Source organism: Mirounga leonina, unplaced genomic scaffold (assembly GCF_011800145.1).
Source record: "Mirounga leonina isolate KUSES-001 unplaced genomic scaffold, KU_Mleo_1.0 Mir_154, whole genome shotgun sequence".
Classification (NCBI taxonomy): Eukaryota; Metazoa; Chordata; class Mammalia; order Carnivora; family Phocidae; genus Mirounga; species Mirounga leonina.
Window position 1 is genome coordinate 2,271,853 of NW_023270389.1, and position 18,248 is coordinate 2,290,100.

The 18,248-nt window shown below is 57.2% G+C and overlaps 3 protein-coding genes across 7 annotated transcripts; 1 reads left to right on the plus strand and 2 right to left on the minus strand.

Moving 5' to 3' along the window:
• Positions 1–2,237: 2,237 nt before the first annotated feature.
• Positions 2,238–7,755, minus strand: ISG20L2 (interferon stimulated exonuclease gene 20 like 2). 2 transcript variants are annotated; one of them, XM_035009861.1, is made up of 4 exons: positions 7,532–7,755; positions 6,087–7,053; positions 3,779–3,979; positions 2,238–3,134 (listed from the first exon to the last, which is right to left on the minus strand). In XM_035009861.1, exons 2-4 carry the CDS (start codon positions 6,816–6,818, stop codon positions 3,021–3,023), a joined length of 1,047 nt encoding a protein of 348 aa, XP_034865752.1. In that variant the 5' UTR covers positions 6,819–7,053; positions 7,532–7,755; the 3' UTR covers positions 2,238–3,020. The 2 variants fall into 2 exon arrangements, with proteins under 2 accessions (XP_034865752.1, XP_034865751.1); XM_035009860.1 differs by lacking the exon at positions 7,532–7,755 and having other exon boundaries at positions 6,087–7,525.
• Positions 7,756–7,997: 242 nt separating this feature from the next.
• Positions 7,998–14,080, plus strand: RRNAD1 (ribosomal RNA adenine dimethylase domain containing 1). 4 transcript variants are annotated; one of them, XM_035009856.1, is made up of 9 exons: positions 8,147–8,228; positions 8,843–8,949; positions 10,679–10,803; positions 10,934–11,126; positions 11,576–11,638; positions 11,870–12,013; positions 12,362–12,843; positions 13,256–13,440; positions 13,818–14,080. In XM_035009856.1, the coding sequence occupies exons 3-9, from the start codon at positions 10,778–10,780 to the stop codon at positions 13,937–13,939; spliced, it is 1,215 nt and encodes a 404-aa protein (XP_034865747.1). In that variant the 5' UTR covers positions 8,147–8,228; positions 8,843–8,949; positions 10,679–10,777; the 3' UTR covers positions 13,940–14,080. The 4 variants fall into 4 exon arrangements, with proteins under 4 accessions (XP_034865749.1, XP_034865748.1, XP_034865747.1 ...); XM_035009855.1 differs by lacking the exon at positions 8,147–8,228 and adding an exon at positions 8,235–8,580; XM_035009858.1 differs by lacking the exon at positions 8,843–8,949 and having other exon boundaries at positions 7,998–8,228.
• Positions 14,081–14,360: 280 nt separating this feature from the next.
• Positions 14,361–18,040, minus strand: MRPL24 (mitochondrial ribosomal protein L24). Its single transcript, XM_035009870.1, has 6 exons — positions 17,862–18,040; positions 15,532–15,876; positions 15,355–15,450; positions 15,089–15,192; positions 14,691–14,821; positions 14,361–14,588 (listed from the first exon to the last, which is right to left on the minus strand). Exons 2-6 carry the CDS (start codon positions 15,712–15,714, stop codon positions 14,452–14,454), a joined length of 651 nt encoding a protein of 216 aa, XP_034865761.1. The 5' UTR covers positions 15,715–15,876; positions 17,862–18,040; the 3' UTR covers positions 14,361–14,451.
• Between the last annotated feature and the right edge of the window lie 208 nt (positions 18,041–18,248).

The window sequence follows — 18,248 nt, forward strand, 5'->3', positions numbered from 1 at the left end:
GAGTAGGGAGGCGTGAGGAGCGGAGCCTTCCCACCCGCAGCCCGCAGACCGGCTACCGGGCCTGGGCGGGATTTCTTATCTTTTGTCAACCTAGGCCTCTTCACCCGGCCTGTGAGAACAGCAGCACCATGCACCCCGAGGACCACGCGCAGTGCCTGACCCACAGACGCCCTCAAAAAGCGGTGGTCATTGTTATCCACAGCAACCTGAACATCAAGGGGAGAAAAGAGCCCCAGGGTTTTAAGGCTGGAACCCTGGAGCCCCAAGAAGGAAGTGCCACACATCTAGTATGGGGCAGAATCCAACTCCAACCATGGGGACAGGTCACCTGATCCACGGCGCGGGGTGAACCGAAGTGCTGGGGGAGCCGCATACACGCTGCAGACAGAGGACGCACCTGGCGGGTCTCTTCCCTGGGTATTTGTCTCTCTAAACTCGAACTCGGGCTCCTGTGCCTTGGGGCAAGTTCCTAATTACAGCACTGTTGAACTTTCCTATTGTCAGCTGTGATCATCTGTTAAACCAGGAATCAAATGACTCCCCCTTGCAGGCTTGCTGTGACGATCAGGGGAGAGCAGTGCCACCACCCGAAACTTTTACAAACCCTGCCCCCACTGCCCGTTGAGAATCACTTTGTTCAATGAAGTTTCAGATTGCCGAGATGATGTCCGGCAGGATACATCTCTCATGCTCCTTGCCTCTGCCTGAGCCCACCCGCAGAGGGGTCTCTGAATCACACCTCCCTCCGCTGTGAAGAGTATCATCAGAAGACATGTGTTTTGTCCTGCGCATGCTCCACCCAAAGGACGCAGGACAGGCGTTCAGGCAAAACTTGACTAGGATTCAGGCGGCAATCTGCAAAGGGGTCGGCCACCCTCAGAGGAAGCCAGGACCCTGGGGACAGAGGGGCAGAAAAGGAAGGGGACTTCAGGTGGCGCCTGCGTGGCTCAGTCGTTAAGCGTCTGCCTTCAGCTCGGGTCATGATCCCAGGGTCCTGGGATCAAGCCCCGCATCAGGCTCCCCGCTCCGCGGGAGGCCTGCTTCTCCCTCTGCTGCTCCCCGCTTGTGTTCCCTCTCTCCCTGCCTCACTCTCTGTCAAATAAATAAATAAAATCTTAAAAAAAAAAAGGAAGGGAACTTGAGTAGAAGGGGCCCCAGGCAGCCTTGCAGGGCGAGCTGGGCTCTAACCAGGAAGTGTGATGAGAGGCAACAGTGAGGCAATGGTTGCAAGGTCCTCTGGGCCCCCAGGTTTTGCCTGTTGAGCAGAAGCCCACTCCTTCTGGCCCTGCACCAAGACCAGGTGCCTTTCCGGACATGGGTGTGGAGGGGGGGTAAAGGGGTGCATCAGAGCCGCTGACTAGTTACCAAGACGCACCCTCAAAGCTGACCTCGAATGAGATTTTCCCAGCTATCTCCCAGTTTACTGATTACAACGTAACTCAGCCTTACTTACACGTGTATTCCCTGTTCTGGGTGCGGCCCTCCTGGATTATTCCCACCTAGAGGTGTGTGAGGGCGTCTGGCACCTCTCTGAAGTGTCATGGGCATTCCTCACGCCGGGCTCAGCAGGAACCAACTTGCTCAGAGCCCGGCAGCTGCCTGTGCAAGCAGATCCCGAGCGCAGGACAGGAGCGCAAGGCCACGGCCGAGGTCCGGTCTGGCTGCAGGAACCTCCCTGCGACCAGCTGCCGAGGCTCTACTCCTGCCCCTGCAGCCAAACCAGCTGCTCCAGGGCCACAAGTCCCGGTGTGGACGCGGAGGCTGCATTCTCTCAAGACACAGCGTGCACAGTGATGCCAGATGCAAGGTCAGACCTGTGACTCACCTTCCCAAGATGAGGGTGTGTGCCACCGAGGAAGAGCCGGCAGGACCAACCAGGCTGGCGTCACCAAGCACCCTTCCCTCCCTCACCCCGTCCCTCCCACATGCCTACTCTGAATCACGCTGCTGGTCACATACCCTCCGTGTGAAGGTGTCTGCGTGGTTTGTGGCAGGGATGAGGACAAGGCAGCAGAGCGCGTGGGCTGCACGCAAAGGCTTGGTCAGTGCTTCTCGATGACTTCTAGCAACGGGGGTCCACAGAGATCCGGGAACCCCTCACACAATCACAGCCCCATAAGACCTCATGACAAGATATTTTTTTTTCCCCAAGTAAGCTCTATATCCAGCGTGGGGCTTGAATTCACAACTCCCGAGATCAAGAGTTGCATGCTCTCCTTGAGCCAGCCAGGCGCCCCTCCTCATGACAAAGCTTTTTAACGTAAAGTTCAAACAACAACAACAGGAGCGCACAATTAAAAGTTCTTCAGTTACAAACATTTATCGAGGGAATAATTTGAGTCTTTAGAGATTTGGTTTAACAAAGTAAAACACTAAAAACCGTGAAAATGCTTAAAATTCTTTTTTAACCTATCAAGGGGGATCTAAATTAAATAAATTTTCTATTACTTTACGAGAGAGACTGCTTTCCTAAACCAGAAAAGTTGATTTCCAAGTCACGCTCTTACCTCTACTGCCTTGTAACCCGAAGGGGAACTGAACCTCCCCCAGGATGGATCCTCTGGAGGTCAAGGTGGGAAGGATGGGCGACAGGCCACCACAGACTAGATGGAGACTCTGAGCCAAAAGCGGAGTCTGGGATATGCTGTCATCCAACCAGGGTACTTTGGAGAGCGAAAGAGGATGCTGCTAATTACTTGAGAACAAAAGGCATACAATGGGACCTGTGGCCTCCCGGGGATAATGCCGCTTGGGAAACTACACTGCCCAGGGTGCCCCGTGAAGGTCCGAAGGCCCGTGGGAGCCCCGCACCCTGGGACCTGTGCTTAGCACCGTGTAAGAGGTAAACAGTGTAGGGCTGCTTCTGACGCGGAGCCGTCCTCCTTCCTCGGAACACTTAACCAGACACACGACACAACACCTGAGGTGAAACTTCAATGACTATTGAGCCTGGGGCGGAGCCTCCATCTCCCTCACGGTCCACGGCCGGCTCTCCTGTGTCCCCTGCGCCCCCGCTGCCGCTAGTCTTTTGGGGGATTCTGGGCCAGCTGCTGTTCCCACTCGACTTCAACCAACTTGTACAGCTCCATGGTGGCCTGAGCGTCTTCCACGGAGGAGTGTCCACTTTTCCCGACCTGAACGCAGGAGGAAGAGAAGAGCATGAAGCCACAAGAGACCATTTCTTTCCTTCCCGACTGGCTCCCCGCCGGCCCCCCGACACGCTGCTGAGTTACTGCCTTACTGCCTGCAAAGCTACAACTCTGCGGGGGGGGGGGGGGGGGTCTACTCCTGGGTTCCTATCCGCCCCGGTCTGTTCTGCGCTCTGCAACACAATGTTCCAGATCACTGACAGGCCTCGAGTCTGGCACCTTCCCCACTTGTACAACCACTCTCGACATAACGTGCGCCCACCCTCCTGCCAGGCAGGCCGCCCTCCTCCCGGTGCAAACGTGTCGCAAGAAGCCCAGGCGCCCACTCTGCAGACTCTCAGGGCACCACGATGTGCTTTCTCCTTTTCCCAGCTCGGGTTCTGCATGCACTTGAAGACTGTTCCCTCTCCCAAGCAGCCCCTGGGATGCTCTGCGAGGCAGAGAGCAGGAACCGTCACCCTACTACAAATGGAGAAACTACTAGGCCCTTTGTCTAAGGCTCTTCCCATCAGAGCGCCGCCTGCATCTCTGTCCAGAGAAATTCTGGGGCTATAGTCTGCAGCGAGGCAGCAAGGACCCCCCAGCCCGGGTCTGAGCTGGGGGCCTGGCAGCATCTGGGGAGACACTACCTGGATGTCCCGGTTCAGAAGTTTCTTGGTGAGAGTCTTCAGGGACATGGTGGCATTCTCCGGGCAGTCGGCCTTCCGGTTGAGAGGGGGCATATGGGAGGTGTCGCGGGTGAGGGACCTGGGGTGGAAGTACTGCAGGGCTTTGAAGTCGTTGTGGATGGCATGGCCCACCACTATCTTCCCTGTGAGGATCTTCAAGATCTGGAACGGGAGCAGGGGACGTGGTGGTGAGGCGGCCGGTGGCACAGGCGGAGCCCCTGCGTCCCAGAAGCCCCGCGCGGCCACTGGTCCTTCTAGACTCTCTTCGCCATGTGCTCACCTACTTCATCCTCTCCCACAAGGTTCCTTCCACCTGAGGGCCATCTCCACTCCCCGAGGTGAAAGTGGCTGTAACCCAATTTGGACTTAACCAGTGGTTCCTTATCTTCTCGTTAATTTCCACCCCAATGACAGATCAGTTTGCCTCAGTCCCAAATCACAGTCACGTGTGAGATGTTCGCTAAACTATCCAGTTCAGTTCTGGCTTGCTACGTGAACTTCTCCAGCCATTCCCACGTGCTGGCCTTAGACACAAGGCTTGGACGAATGTAGTCAAAGATGGGCTCCAGAGAGGTAAGAAAAGCCCCACGTCGTACACAAACAGTTAACATATATGGGTTTTTTGGGGGGAGGGGTCTATGGTTTCCATCAGACTCTGAAAGGGCCTACGAGCTACAAAAGCTTAAGAACCACTTGTAGACTCAGGCTGCAGAGAGAAGCAGTCAAGCAGCCAAGAAAGTCAGCCCCACTGCTCTACTCACCAGCTGTTCAGAAACCTTATTCACACTGGTCTTGAGACCAAGTAACCTCTCACCATTTCAGGATCTTTTTTTTTTTTTTATAAGGATATTTGGTTTTCTTTTCTTTTTTTTTTTTTAAGATTTTTATTTATTTATTTGACAGAGAGAGAGATAGCAAGAGCAGGAACACAAGCAGGGGGAGTGGGAGAGGGAGAAGCAGGCTTCCCACTGAGCAGGGAGCCCGATGTGGGACTCGATCCCAGGACCCTGGGATCATGACCTGAGCCGAAGGCAGACGCTCAACAGACTGAGCCACCCAGGCGCCCTCACCATTTCAGGATCTTAAAGCGAGAGAACAACCAGAGAATATGCCAGGAGCTCTGAAGGCCGTTCCCCAAATGGGCTCCAAAGAGGTTGTGAACAAGAGCAACAGTCCTATGATCGGGGCATAGCCAACAGGAGCCCCCAGAAGGGGCCAGACCCATCTGAACATCCCCCTAGTCTCACACCCAAGCGGGGGCACCGGGAAAGCGCTTTGTAATGAAAACCCAGTGGGAGTCCAATCAACTAGGTACCTGCGTGCTCCTGACCGCAACTGCCACTTACCGTCCACCAACACCTTCACTGCCCGTTCAGTCAACACACAGCTCTCCTGGGAGCTGAGCGGATTCGAGATCTCAGACCCATCCCACCTTCTGCTTCTCCCAAGCCCTGCTCAGCGGTTCCCCGGGGCACAGAATCTGCAGCCCTTTCTCTCAAGTTTTCTAAAATCCAGCCCCTTCACCTCCAACTGTCAGGGCACGAACACAATTCGTGGAACAGAGCGTGTCCAGAGAAAACAGAGAATGTGGAGTTGAAGTGACAGACGCGGACCACGGGCGCCCTCTGGAGGCCTCCCAAGACCAGCTGGCTCCCTCTCCACCTCCTCCCTGCGCCTCCCAGGTTCGTCCCCCTTTCCCTATCCCTCTGTGGTGCTCCCAGGGACCAGCGTGCAGCACGGGGCCACCATGAGGAGGTGTGCTCAGTGAGCGAGGTGAGAACCCTGACACGCCAGCCCCGTGTCTTTTATCCCCTCCACTTCAGGCCATCTGTCCCAGGTATACACATCACCCTGCTCCTGCCACCACCATGTCCCAAGCTTGCCACACTTGCTTGGGAACCCTCTCCACCTCTGGGCTCAACCCCAAACTCCAGCCATAAGGCATTCCCAAATTGAGCCCTTTCCCTCGCCATTCATGCCTGCTGCTCTGCCCCTCAGTGGCTGTTATTTCTCTGTGTGGATTCCCAGTTCCCCAGACGAGAATTTGTTTTGGGAGCTCAGGTAGGTCTCAGCTAACCCAGTTCATCACAGCAGCTAACTAAGTGCCTGGACTCTCACCACGCCCTACCTCAGCAGGAAGCCCCCTTCATCTGGCAGTCCACCCCCCTCCCTTCCTCCTCCAGGATCCCTCGGCGCCTTCCTAGGGTGACCTCGCTTGCTGAGAAATGATCTGCACCTCGCTGCCTCCAGCGCACCCCATGCCTCTCACCTGGCTCCGGGCGATCTTGAAAGGGGTAGCATTCACCATGTGCTGCTTCCGGATGCCACTCCATCTGGTCCGGTAGTCCACGATGTGGCAGGGGGGAAGAACATACTCATCATAAAGCACGTCTCCGTGGTAGTTGACGATGCTACATCGGGCCAGGGAACTGACGTGCCCCTTGGGTCCTGTGCCCACCATCTCACAGTCAATGGCCACCATCTTCCTTGGCATCTTCAGGGATGCTCCGCAACATTTATTGTCTGAATGAGGCTGGGAGAAGCTCTGTGGGGCATTCTTCTGAGTAGGGTTCTTCTGGGGGCCCTTCTTGTGGGGGCGAGTTGGGTGGCTCCTAATCTTTGGAAGGGCACTCTGGAACTCCCCCAGCAAATCCACCTTAGCCACTGCAGACCCGGCCTTCCGTGCAGGGGCAGGGGTCAGCCATGGCACTGCAGCCTTCTTGTCCGGGGACTGCTCTGGTCCATTGCTGGAGGCAACGGTCTTCTTTTTTGGAAGGGGAGAGACCTTCCAGGTGCCATCCACGCTAGAAGTCTCCCCTTTCTTTGGAGGTTCTGAGTGCAGCTTAGGCGCCTTGCTCGGGGGTTGGTTCTTCTTATTCAGAAAGCCTCTCCGTTCCAAGAGCCGCCGCTTCCTGACAAATTTGCGGTGCTTGGCATTCCCCTCAAATGCTTTTTTGGGGGCAGGTTCACCAAAATCCAGATTGAGGAGTAAGGTAGACATGAGGACAGTGGATGGCAGGAGAGCAGGTGGGAAGAGTGGCTTACTGATGACAGAAAGACAGAGGACTCATCCTCTGTTGAACCCCACAGGCCGGCATCTGGAGATCTGGAGTACACCCTGGGGAAGAAAGTGATCCTGATAACCAAACCCGCAGGCCTGGTAAACAGTAAGACCCATCTTCATGAGGCTTAAGGTTGGAAAGACATCAGAGCGACCGCCCAGAGTGGGAATGAATCTGTAACGCGAAATGGTGTTAGGAGCACTGTCTGAGCCAGGAAGCCTGGATTCCGGCGCGACCCCACAATTCATCAGCTGCACGGTCTTGACAAGGGTCACCTGGCCTCTCCCGAGCTCAGTCTCATTCGGAAACTGAGTGGGCTGTAGGGCCAAGCAGCTCGAACTCTGAGCCTGGAAAGCCACAACAGGGGAGCTCCGTCATCCGCCCGGGGCGGGGAGGTCTAAGCGTGCTCGCCGGCAGTGGCGGGGCCGGCCCCCAGGGCCTCTGGCTTACCCTGGCACCCCCCGCGCGGCTCCCTCGGCTCCGGGCCGGGGGGGACCCTCCGCAAGCATCTCACCCCAGCCCTGCGCCCGAGACAGGCCCTCGGACAACACATTCCCGCCGGGGAACCGAGGCTGGGGGCCGCCTGCCTCGGCGAGTACGCCGAGGTGAGGGGGGTCCCCGCCACGGAGAGCGCCCTCGCGCCCACACCTACCTCCCAGCGGGCCCCGCTAAGAACGGAAGCGCCCGCCGCCGGATGCGGAAGTCGGCGCGCGCCGGCGAGGCCCGGGCCGGCAGGCGCGCGGATTGGACCGCGCCGGGGGCCGGCGCGCGCGAGCCCGCAGCGCCCCCGCCTCCGGGAGCGAGGCCAGGGACTCCGAGTGCGTGAGCAGCGGCAGCGGCGGCGGCGGCGGCGGCGGCGTGGGGGGCGGCGGGGGCGGGATGCGCTCCCCGGCCCCTCTAGCCCCGTGGAGGTACAACTCGAAGGTGCGGAGGCCGCGCCCCGCGAGAAACGCCGCACGCGGGACCGGCCTCACTTCCGGGGGAGGCGGGAACTGCGCGGGGAGGGGCGGGCCTCGGCGCCGGGGCCCGCCTCTGTGACGTATGCGCGGCGCCCCGCCCCACGTGTGCGCCCACGCCGCGCCGCGCCGCGTCGCGCCCTGTGACGTCAGGGCGAGCGTCCCTTCTTCCGCCCCAGCCGGCCGGGGAAGGGGCGTCGGGGTGCGGGGCCGGGGGCTCCGTCCCGGCGCGGCGCGCTCTCGTTGCCGCCGCCGCCGCCGCCGCCGCCGCCGCCGCCCGGGATGCCGGGCGTCTCCGCGCGCGGCCTCTCTCTGGAGCAGAGGAAGCAGCTGGCTGTGAACCTCACCCGGGTGCTGGCGCGCTACCGCTGCATCCTGGACGCCTACATCATCGTGAGGCCACGGGGGTGCGGTGGGCTGGGTGCGCGCGGCAGGCGCAGAACCCGGAGGGGCGGCTTCTGCCCGCTCCTCGGTGCGTCTGTGCGAGAAAGGGGCATCCCCCCGCCGCTCTGCTTGTCGGTTGACGTACGTCTTAATATTCCTAAGCTCGGGTGGTTTCTCTCAGCTGCCCACGTCCACAGTAAGACGCGTGGACGATGGAGCCGTGCCGCGGCTACGTTGAGCTCTCCGAGGAACACGCGAGGAGTTCCAGAATTCACCCAAGCTTTGGCTAAATCCCCGGTTCAACAGTGTAATGGGCTGTTAGAGCTTTGGAGTCGGGCTGACTTACTGCCTCCCTTACGGGGTCAGCCTCAGGCGTTTAAAGAAACTCCTCCTAGCCCGGGTTTCTCAGCTGTAATAGGAACCCCTGTCTGGAGGCTCACGGTGGGGAATAAGATGGTGTACGAATGGCACCAATGTCCGCTGACTCGTTCAGCCCCACACCCAGAAGCATCCTTGATTCAGCTCCCGCCTTCATTGACGTACACTCCAGCCCTTCGCTCAGCTCTACCTGCACAGTAGATACCAAATTCACCCGTTTGTTTCCATCTCATTGCTACCCCCAGGGCGAAGCCACCATCCTCTCGCTCCTGGACCACTTCCTAACTGATCTGTGTGTCTACTTCTCCATAACCATTTCTTCATAAAGCAGCCTGATTGATCTCTTTAAAACGTAAATCTGATGAGGGGCGCCTGGCTGGGTCGGCGGTAGAGTAGTAAGTTTGAGCCTCACGTTGGGTGTAGAGTTTACTTAAAAAAAAAAAGATAAGGGACGCCTTGGTGGCTCAGTTGGTTAAGCGGCTGAGGTCGTGATCCCAGGGTCCTGGGATTGAGTCCCACATCGGGTTCCTCGCTCAGTGGGGAGCCTACTTCTGCCTCTGCCTGCCGCTCCCTCTGCTTGTGTTCACTCTCTCTTACAAATAAAATCTTAAAAAAAAAAAAAAAAGTAAATCTGATCAAGACACTGCCTTGCTTCCTGGGTGCTTTGATGAAATCATAAGTCCTTACCGTTACCTAGAAAGCGCTGCACGATCCGTCCCCTGCTGCCTCGTGAAGGCCATCACTTTGGTTCTCCCACATTCCCTCTCCAAACCTATACTGACCTGATTTCTGTTCTACAAACATGGCGGGCACCTGGACCTTTGCACTTACTAGTGTGCCTGGAATGTCTTCCTCCACGGGAAGGCAATAGAACAGAGTGGTTAGGAGCAAGAACTAGAGTGGAGTTGGTTTCAGATCCCAGCTTTGCTACTTACTAGCTTTTTGACTTGGACAAGTTACTGAATTGCTGGGTGTCAATCTCCTTATCTGTAAAATGAGAGGTAAGCTAGTACTTACCTCATAGGGTTGTTTGAAGATTAAATGCATTAATACGTGGAAAATGTTTTGGACAGCGCCTGGCATATTAAAGTATTTTATAAGTGTTTGCTATTACCTGAAATTTTTTAAGACTTTATTTATTTATTGGTGGGGAGGGAGCACAGAGGGAGAGTGAAAGGGAGTAGCAGGCTCCCCGCTGAGCAGGGAGCCCCATGCAGGGTTTGATCCCAGGACCCTGGGATCATGACCTGAGCGAAGGCAGACACTTAACCGACTGAGCCACCAGGTGCCCCTCTCCCCTTTTTTGGATGAAAACTTTTAAGATCTATGCTTGGCAACTTTTAATACAGTATTATTAGCTATAGTCACTCTGCTGTACATCTCTGTGATCTATTTATTTTATAACTGGCAGTTTGTACTCTGATCCCTGCATCGCCACAGCTGCCCCCCTCCGGCAAGTACCGCCTGGCCTTTCTTATCTGCTGTTGCGTGTTTGTTGTTCATGTCTCAGCTCAAGAGCCAGCCCCTCAGACAAGTCTTCCCTGTTGCGCCCTCGAAGTAGCACTCTCTCAAACTCCACCGTGTTACTGTTTCGTCAGGGTTTTAGTGTCTATGTGGCATTTGATGTTACCTGAAATTATCTTTTTTATGTAAATTTTGTGAGAACAAGAATCTTGTCTATCTGGTTCATTGTATCCTTTGCGCCTAGACTAGAGCTCGGTGCGTGGCCAGAGCTCCAGAGTGGGTGATTAACAAACGCATGAATAAAAACGCATTCTGTCACATACAGTGTCTGGCACATAAAGTGTCCGGTGCACATAATGGTAGGGTGTTAAGTGGCATCGTGCTGATACGACAGGCCAGTCACTGCGCTTTTGGGCATGCCCAGGCGAAGGCGCCGTTGCGTGGAGAGAACACGCAGAGCAGCGGGCAGGGGAAATGCTGCAAGGAGAGGCGTGTCCAGAATGCCGCCTGGGCCCCGAGGGTGGGGGCTGGAGCCCAGCTTCAGAGAGCGGTGGCTGGGATGGGCAGGGAGGAGTGGGGAGGGCAGTGGCCAGACTGCTTCTCCCCTGCTCCTGCAGGAATTCTTCACAGACGACCTGTGGGGCACACTCCCTGGCTCATGGCAGGAAGCGCTGGACGGACTGAACCCGCCACAGCTGGCCACACAGCTGCTGGGGATGCCCGGGGAAGGGGAAGTGGTCAGGTATGGGCAAGAGGGGCCCCGGGCTGGGGGACTCAGGCTCAGAGTCTCCCTCGGGCTTCCTGGGTTGCAAACTGGTGTGGTCAGGATGCAATGGAGCTATTCACTGGGGTCCCGGGCTGGCCTGTCACAGGTACAAGTCGGTGTGGCCACTCTCTCTGCTGGCCCTGAAGTCCACAGCCTGTGCCCTGGCCTTTACCCGGACACCTGGGTTTCAAACCCCCTCCGAGTTCCTGGAGAACCCCAGCCAGAGCTCCCGCCTGACAGCTCCATTCCGGAAACACGTCAGGCCCAAGAAGCAGCACGAGATCCGGAGGCTGGGAGAGGTGAGATGGCTGGCGTTCGGGTGGTGTCTGGGAGCAGGCGCTGTGGGTTACCAGGATGTGAGCACCTTCTGTCACCTGCAGGACCAGCCTCGCCAGGCATACGATAATCGTATCTCGATGCTGCGGCTTTTTGTGTGTATGTTCGTCCTTTTGACGGGTTGGTTGGTGGCTGTGTCTGAATCACTGTCTTCTTCCCGTTTTCCACCTCCACCATCTGCTCTGGGCTTCACGGTGGGGGCTCCTCTCCTTGTTCATGCTGAGAGGGGCGAGGAGAGGAGCCTGAGCCTGGGGTCAGCACCCTCCCTCTTGGTTTCCGTATGTCCTGTCTCCCCCGTGGTCCCCCCTCGCCATCCTCCTCCACCACCTGCAGCTCCTCCACCCTCACTGTGGGTGTTTGCTCTGGGAGCTAACAGCCAGTAGCCAGGAGAGCTTTGTCCCTTCTCTTGTAGTTGGTGAAGAAGCTGAGTGACCTCACAGGCTGCACCCAGGTTGTGGATATAGGTTCAGGCCAGGTGAGTCAGACCCCTGATATTCTGGGGTTTGGGGTTCCTTTTTTTGAATTGTGGGGATAGAAAGCTGGAGGCAGGTTACGAGGCCACAGGCCCCGGGAAGCAGGTGCTGAGGAGTGGTGGAAGTTGGCAGATAAGCCATCTGGGGGCCTGGGCCACTTCCTGATGGTGGGAGGCTGACAGTAGAGGGCGCACTGAACAGGGCTGTCTCTGTCCTCCCTCTCGTGACTCCAGGGCCATCTCTCCCGATTCATGTCCCTGGGGCTGGGGCTGATGGTGAAGAGCATTGAAGGAGATCAGAGACTGGTGGAAAGAGCCCAGCGCTTGGACCAGGAGCTCCTGCAGGCTCTGGAGAAAGAGGAGAAGAGGCACCCACAGGTAGGCCGGTTTTCCCTGCGGGCGGGGTCCAGTTGGCTGGAATGGGGCACCGAGGCTGGACCCACCCTTTAGTTTCTGGGATTGAGATGGTGTCGTCTCTAATCCTGCTGCCCCTTGCCCGAGGGCCCCCTTTCACCAGAGCCTCCTCACATCCTAAAGGCACTCCCCATGAGGGGCCCCAGGGCTCAGCCCGTCTCCTGATTCAAGGCCCAGCTGTCCTGGTCCCCAGCTTCTCCCCCTCCTTGGGAAGGAAGGCAGAGGACACGCACGTCCTGTCCTGGGACCTGAGGTGGCACGGGGACAGCAGACAGACTTCCCACTTGCCTTTGTTCCGTCCTGCCTCCACAGGCGGTCCACGCGGGCCCTCGCCACTCGCCACACCACGTGGTCAGGTGGGTGGAGCCCACGGCCCTATGCCAGGAGCTGCTGCTGCCGCTGGAGACCCTGCCCCAGAGCGGGGCCCGCTTGCTGCTCACTGGGCTCCACGCGTGCGGGGACCTGAGCGTCGCCCTGCTGAGGCACTTCTCCTGCCCCGAGGTGGTGGCGCTGGCCTCGGTGGGCTGTTGCTACATGAAGCTGAGTGACCCCGGCGGCTACCCGCTGAGTCAGTGGGTGGCCGGGCTGCCAGGCTGCGAGCTGCCCTACCGGCTTCGGGAGGGAGCCTGCCACGCCCTGGAGGAGTACGCCGAGCGGCTGCAGAAAGCGGGCCCTGGCCTCCGCACCCACTGCTACCGCGCGGTGCTGGAGACCGTCATCCGGGGGGCCCGGCCCGAGCTCCGGCGGCCCGGCGTGCAGGGGATCCCCAGGGTCCACGAGCTCAAGATCGAAGAGTGAGGCGGGGGGAGGCGGGGGGTGGAGAGGGGGCTTCACCACCTGATTTCCCCCTCAGCCTCACCTGTTGGCTTATCCTAGCGAAGTTCTAAATGTGCCCAGGGGGTTGATGTTGAAGTCTCGGGGCAGCTTCTCAAAATTTCTTCAGAAGGGAGAGGTCATTCTATCTGGGCACTATCAAGTTTTTTAAATGCTGAAAATATAGCAAAATAATTGGACAGATCTGGCTGAAAATAAATTTTGCGGTTAATTTGCGATTGGACAGACAGCTCACAGCCAGAAAAATGTTGAAAAAGCATCCTAGGGTAGCACATGAAGCAAAGTTGCAATGGAATTAGCAATGGATGGTTCTGAGTGGGCAGTGTGGGTGCCTGAAACCAACCTGAGTGCTGTCTTTGGCTGACCCCGCAGATACGTGCAGCGGGGGCTCCAGCGGGTGGGGCTGGACCCCCAGCTGCCGCTGAATCTGGCTGCCCTTCAGGCCCACCAGGCCCAGGAGAACCGAGTGGTGGCCTTCTTCAGCCTGGCCCTGCTTCTCGCCCCCCTAGTGGAGACGCTGATTCTGCTAGACCGGCTGCTGCACCTTCAGGAGCAGGGTGAGGGTGGCCTACCTGCAGGACCCTGGGTGGGTGGGGCTGGAGTTCTGAGGCTCCTCCTCCAGGCCCCCAGCCCCCACAGCTGCCAGGCAGCCTGGGTTCCTCCCTGCGGTGATTCTCCAGCCAGTCAGCTGTGGGGCGGGAGCCAGGTCAGTGCAGATTCCTACTGAATTGGACTCCCATCCCTGGGCTGCATTTTAAGCCAGAACCCCGGGCATCGAGAACCTACAGTGGGCACCCCATTCCTGGTGGAGAACTGGGTCTCCTTAGACACCCTGAGGCCTCCCCCATGGGGAACAGGGCTGTGCCCACAGACCAGGCAGGGAGTGGCTGAGAGTGTCTCTGTTTCTTTCTGAGTAGCCCTGCCTTTCTCCTAGGTTTCCATGCTGAACTCCTGCCCATCTTTAGTCCTGAGCTCTCTCCCAGAAACCTGGTTCTCGTGGCTACAAAGAGGCCCCTGGGTGAAGCCTTCTCTCTTCTGGAGACTGAACACAGCTGACAAACCCCGAGACCACCCGGGCACCGCACTCACCCAGAGAACCAACAGTCCCTATCCCTGGAACCCTGATGTTTCCCTCCATGTGTTAATGTGATATGATGTAAAATTTATTTTTAATTTATTAAATAAGTGAAATCTCCATTTCCCTGCCATTACCAGTGTAGAGAAGGATGGGTGCGCAGCCTCCCCTGCTAAGACGCTGCCCAGGTACCGCAGCTGGGCCTCACACCCCCACCCCTACCACCCCATTACTCACGGGTCTCCCTCCCAGCACCTGCAGGCCCTGCCCCGGGGGAGGCTGGCGAACTGCCATCCAGGCTCTGTCAGTACGTGAGGGCAGGTGCCCCTTCCTTCAATCCCAGAAACGGTGCGCCGGGGTCAGGCGTGCCCGTCTACCGGAAGACAACAGCTGCACGCAGGGGAAGACTCATGGCTCTTTATTGGGGTCTGGAGAAGAGGTAGCCCTGGCCTTCAAGGTGAAGACAAGGAGGGGAGAGGCTGCTCCCCCAGGTTCAATACCAGTAGACCTTCTTGTGTCTCCGAGTCTCCTGGATCCCCATGGCCTCCATCACCTCCTCCTCCAGTGTCTTTAAACGGGGCACATAGGTTCTTTCTAGAGCATCTTCCACTGAGGTGTCTTTGGGACCATCTGTTGAACCAAAGGAAAAGACGGGCGGGAGGGCTTCCTAACACTCCTCCCTCCCGCTCCTACCACCCCCAGCCCACCTTCCTGCCCCTCAGCCTGCCTCACCGGTCCATGTTTCAGGGACGATGCCATCAGCTCTGGGAAAATCAGGCTTGGGGATAATTCTTCCTGATCTTGAGGAGACACGTACCCGCTCTCCTGCCTCCGTGAATCTCCATTCCACCTCAGTGGGCTTCCTAGTGGATGGAAGAGAGAAACCCAGCATGGGAACCAGGGCCTCCTGCTGCGTTCTGTCCAAAAAATCAGTGGCTGAAAACAAAGTCACCGTCCTGTCGCTGTTCTGTCTGTCCTGGGGTGACCTAGAGGGGCTCATGTCCATCAGACGGATGGCCCCTCTCAACTTCCAGGGCCTGCAGCCCCCCGTTCCTTCGGTATAAATGTGCTCAACACCCGTGTAGATGTGCAGGCTGGGAAACCCTCTGCCCGGGGCCCCGTGTGCTTGCCTGTCCACGGGGTCCACAAGTTTGACCTGGTTGTGGAGCAAGGGTGCTTCGCTAGGGATCATGGTTCCCCGGTCCTCCCCGGTTCTGCCAACAAAGCGGTAGTGCTGTCCAAAAGAGAGGTGGTCGCATTCAGCCCCAGGGGACAGCAGAGCCGTCAGCTGCGTCACTGCCCCTGCCCCCTGCGGCTCATCTCCTCCCTCCCCGGGCTGCTCTCTGTGCAGAGTGACGGGACAGCTTCCTGAGAAGCCCCATCTCTCTCCACTCACTGTATTCAGTCCCTCCAGGACCACCCAGTTGCGCTGCCGGATGACTTGAACCACTTTGCCTTGCTTCCCAGCATCCTTGCCTTCGAGGATCTCCACCTGCGGGAAGACGTGGGTCAGGAAGGGGGGGATCCTTGCCTGGGAGCCCCCCCACCACTCCGTCCCACCCGAGGCTCTCACCGTGTCCCCACAGAACAGATGCCATTCTTCGTCAGAGATGGGTTCCACAGCCACCCGGCGCCGCCTGGTCCCTGGAGGGTTCTTCCTCCTGTCTGCAAGAGAGCCTGGGCGGCTCATCCCATAGCGGTAGTCTCGGGGCAGAGTGACCTTGGAAGCCAAGGCCAGCAGGGCAGAGAGACGCATGGCTAGAGGCCGGGAGAAATCCCCTGGCCAGGGAAGATCCAGAACCCTTCCTAGTCAGCTCTGAAGTAGATGGATAGAGGGGCTCCCGGCCGGCTCAGTCGGGAGAGCATGTGACTCTTAATCTCAGGGTCCTGAGTTCAAGCCCCGCATGGGGTGTGGAGCCTATTGTTACAAAAGAAAAAAGATGAAAAAACAAAAACAGAGTACACAGAAACAAGTGGGCAAAGAAATATTTTTTTATACTCAGGTCATTGCTAAATGCATCTCATTGAATCCCTGCAAGATGTTATCTCCACTTTAAGATGAGGAAGGACTTACTGAGGTTCAGTGACTTGCCCATGGTCCTAAAGCTACTATGTGAGAACTGACATTCAAACCCACATGTATCTGGCTTCGAAGTGCAAAAAGTTCCCCGAGGCCAGGGACCATGCCATCTAGTTCACCCCTGAGTCCAGCAGATCCAAGCAGGGCTTGGCACACAGTAGATATTCAGTAACAGTTATTAGATACTCGCACAAACAGCAGCATAGGAAACACAGGTGAGGGGAACAAACCCGCGGCACAAGGCCAAACGGCAGGCAGTTATAAGGCGAAACACAGAAAAAAAAAAAAGGGATTAAAATGTCCCTACAGCACTTCGAATTCCTAAACTCATTCAGGAAATAAACACTTCTCCTCCCTAAGACAGCTGCTTTTCTAGAGGAAAAGGCCCCAGAGCCGGACTCTAGGATTACGGAGTCCTGGATTTCCCAACTAAGTATGTACTGGAAGCCTCCCAATTTTGGATGATGGACTAAGTCAGTGGGCTGATGATGAGAGAACGGAGGCAAAAATAGTATGCGCTTCAACTTATCAAGCACTTGCTACCTGCCAGGCGCCACGCGGCTTTCTTGCATCATGCACTAAAGGAAAGGGATGGAGGGGGCACCTGGGTGGCAGTTAGTCAGTTAAGCGTCTGACTCTTGATTTCGGTTCAGGTCATGGTCTCAGGGCTAGAAGACTGAGCCCTGCATTTGACTCCACACTCAGCGGGGAGGGATTTTCTCTCTTTCTCCCTCGGTGCCCATTCTCGCTCTAATAAAAACATAAATCTTTTTTAAAAGGGGGGAGGGGGAAAGGATGGAGCAGGGATCGTTAATCTTATTTTATAGCTAAGAACTGAGTCTAACTTCAAAATACAAATAAAGTGCAATCTTGGGGCGCCTGGGTGGCTCAGTGGGTGAAGCGTCTGCCTTCGGCTCAGGTCATGGTCCCAGGGTCCCAGGGTGGAGCATCGGGCTCCCTGCTCAGCAGGAAACTTGCTTCTCCCTCTCCCTGCCATTCCCCCTGCTTGTGCACTCTCTCTCTCTAATAAATAAAATATTTATTTTTTGAAAATAAAATCTTTTAAAAAAGAAGATTAAAAATCAAGTGCACTCTCATGGCACAAAGAGCTGCCGGGGTCAGAGAACTGGGTGCCCCTCCATGCTCACCACCTTACTCTGTGACCCAGGGCAACTGAACGTGTGAGCTTGTTTCATCATCCTTAAGACTTCACAGTTTTACTTTCAATGCTTTAACAAAGTACAGAATAATGTGAATGGTATCATATCGTTTAGGCAAATTAAAAGTATCTATATTTCGGCACAGACTTAAATATTTATGCGAAGGAAAGAGCCCCAGGACTTGTTTGGGGCGAGGGAACTGTTTGGGGGCGCGGTTCCTTTCCATCTTTTCCAACTATGCGCATTGGGGGGGGAAAAACCAAATCGGAACTGGTTTATCTGAACCGTCGGTCATACACTTCCCAATATGAAAACGACAACGCCTAACGCTCTCCTCAATTAACCTCGGCCTCAATGTTCGCATGCAGATCCAACACACGCTTGGGAGCACAGCTCCGTGACAGACCGAATGCGGGGACCTCGCCGCCGCCGCCGCCCTGGGAAGGAAGCTGACAGGTGCAAGGACCACAGGGTCGGTTCCGCAGACGAGGAAACCCGCCGGATCGCTGCGAGAGGTCCTGGCCTCAGCCACTCTCGCTTTGCAGCTCCGGGAGGAGACCCCAGAAGCCAGCCCCCTGGACCCTGCCCTCCTCTCCTGCACACCCGGGAGGGGCTGTCCTCGGGGGGCTTGCACGGCGGGCCCCAGCAGTCTTCAACACCCACCCGCTCCAAGCAGCCGACTGAGCCACGGCCGGGGCAAACGAAGGCCCCTCCCGGCCCCGGGTCCCGGGCGAGCCCAGCGAGGTCAGCACCACCTGGGTACCGCACGCTCACCTCCGCTTCCCGCCGCGTAGCCGCGCCGCCCGCACCTGCGCCCTGAGCGCGCCGTCCTCCTTGCCCCCGGGCCTTCGGCTTTCTGGGAAATGTAGTCCAAATGCAGAGCGGACGCTCAAACCAACCTCGCTCTGCAAGCTGGGAGTTGTAGTCCGCCGCTACGAAGCGAGCTGGAAACAGGAAATTTGGTCGGGTAGGAAATCAGGAAGCGTAAGAACACCGAGAGGCACGTTGGGAGTCGACGGCAGGGCGGGATAAGCTTCAGCGCACGGCACG

Bases quoted from the DNA above. Each gene is read 5' to 3' on its own strand.
- RRNAD1 (XM_035009858.1), top strand. From the start codon at position 8,118: ATGCCGGGCGTCTCCGCGCGCGGCCTCTCTCTGGAGCAGAGGAAGCAG. The intron at 11,639-11,869 runs GTGAGTCAGACC...TCGTGACTCCAG, and splicing joins TGGATATAGGTTCAGGCCAG to GGCCATCTCTCCCGATTCAT. The intron at 12,014-12,361 runs GTAGGCCGGTTT...CTGCCTCCACAG, and splicing joins AGGAGAAGAGGCACCCACAG to GCGGTCCACGCGGGCCCTCG.
- ISG20L2 (XM_035009861.1), bottom strand. From the start codon at position 6,818: ATGTCTACCTTACTCCTCAATCTGGATTTTGGTGAACCTGCCCCCAAA. The intron at 3,980-6,086 runs GTGAGAGGCATG...CTCCCGTTCCAG, and splicing joins TCAAGATCGCCCGGAGCCAG to ATCTTGAAGATCCTCACAGG. The intron at 3,135-3,778 runs GTAGTGTCTCCC...TCCTGCGTTCAG, and splicing joins TTCTGAACCGGGACATCCAG to GTCGGGAAAAGTGGACACTC.
- MRPL24 (XM_035009870.1), bottom strand. From the start codon at position 15,714: ATGCGTCTCTCTGCCCTGCTGGCCTTGGCTTCCAAGGTCACTCTGCCC. The intron at 15,451-15,531 runs GTGAGAGCCTCG...GTCTTCCCGCAG, and splicing joins ATCTGTTCTGTGGGGACACG to GTGGAGATCCTCGAAGGCAA. The intron at 15,193-15,354 runs GTGAGTGGAGAG...TCTTTTGGACAG, and splicing joins TCCTGGAGGGACTGAATACA to CACTACCGCTTTGTTGGCAG.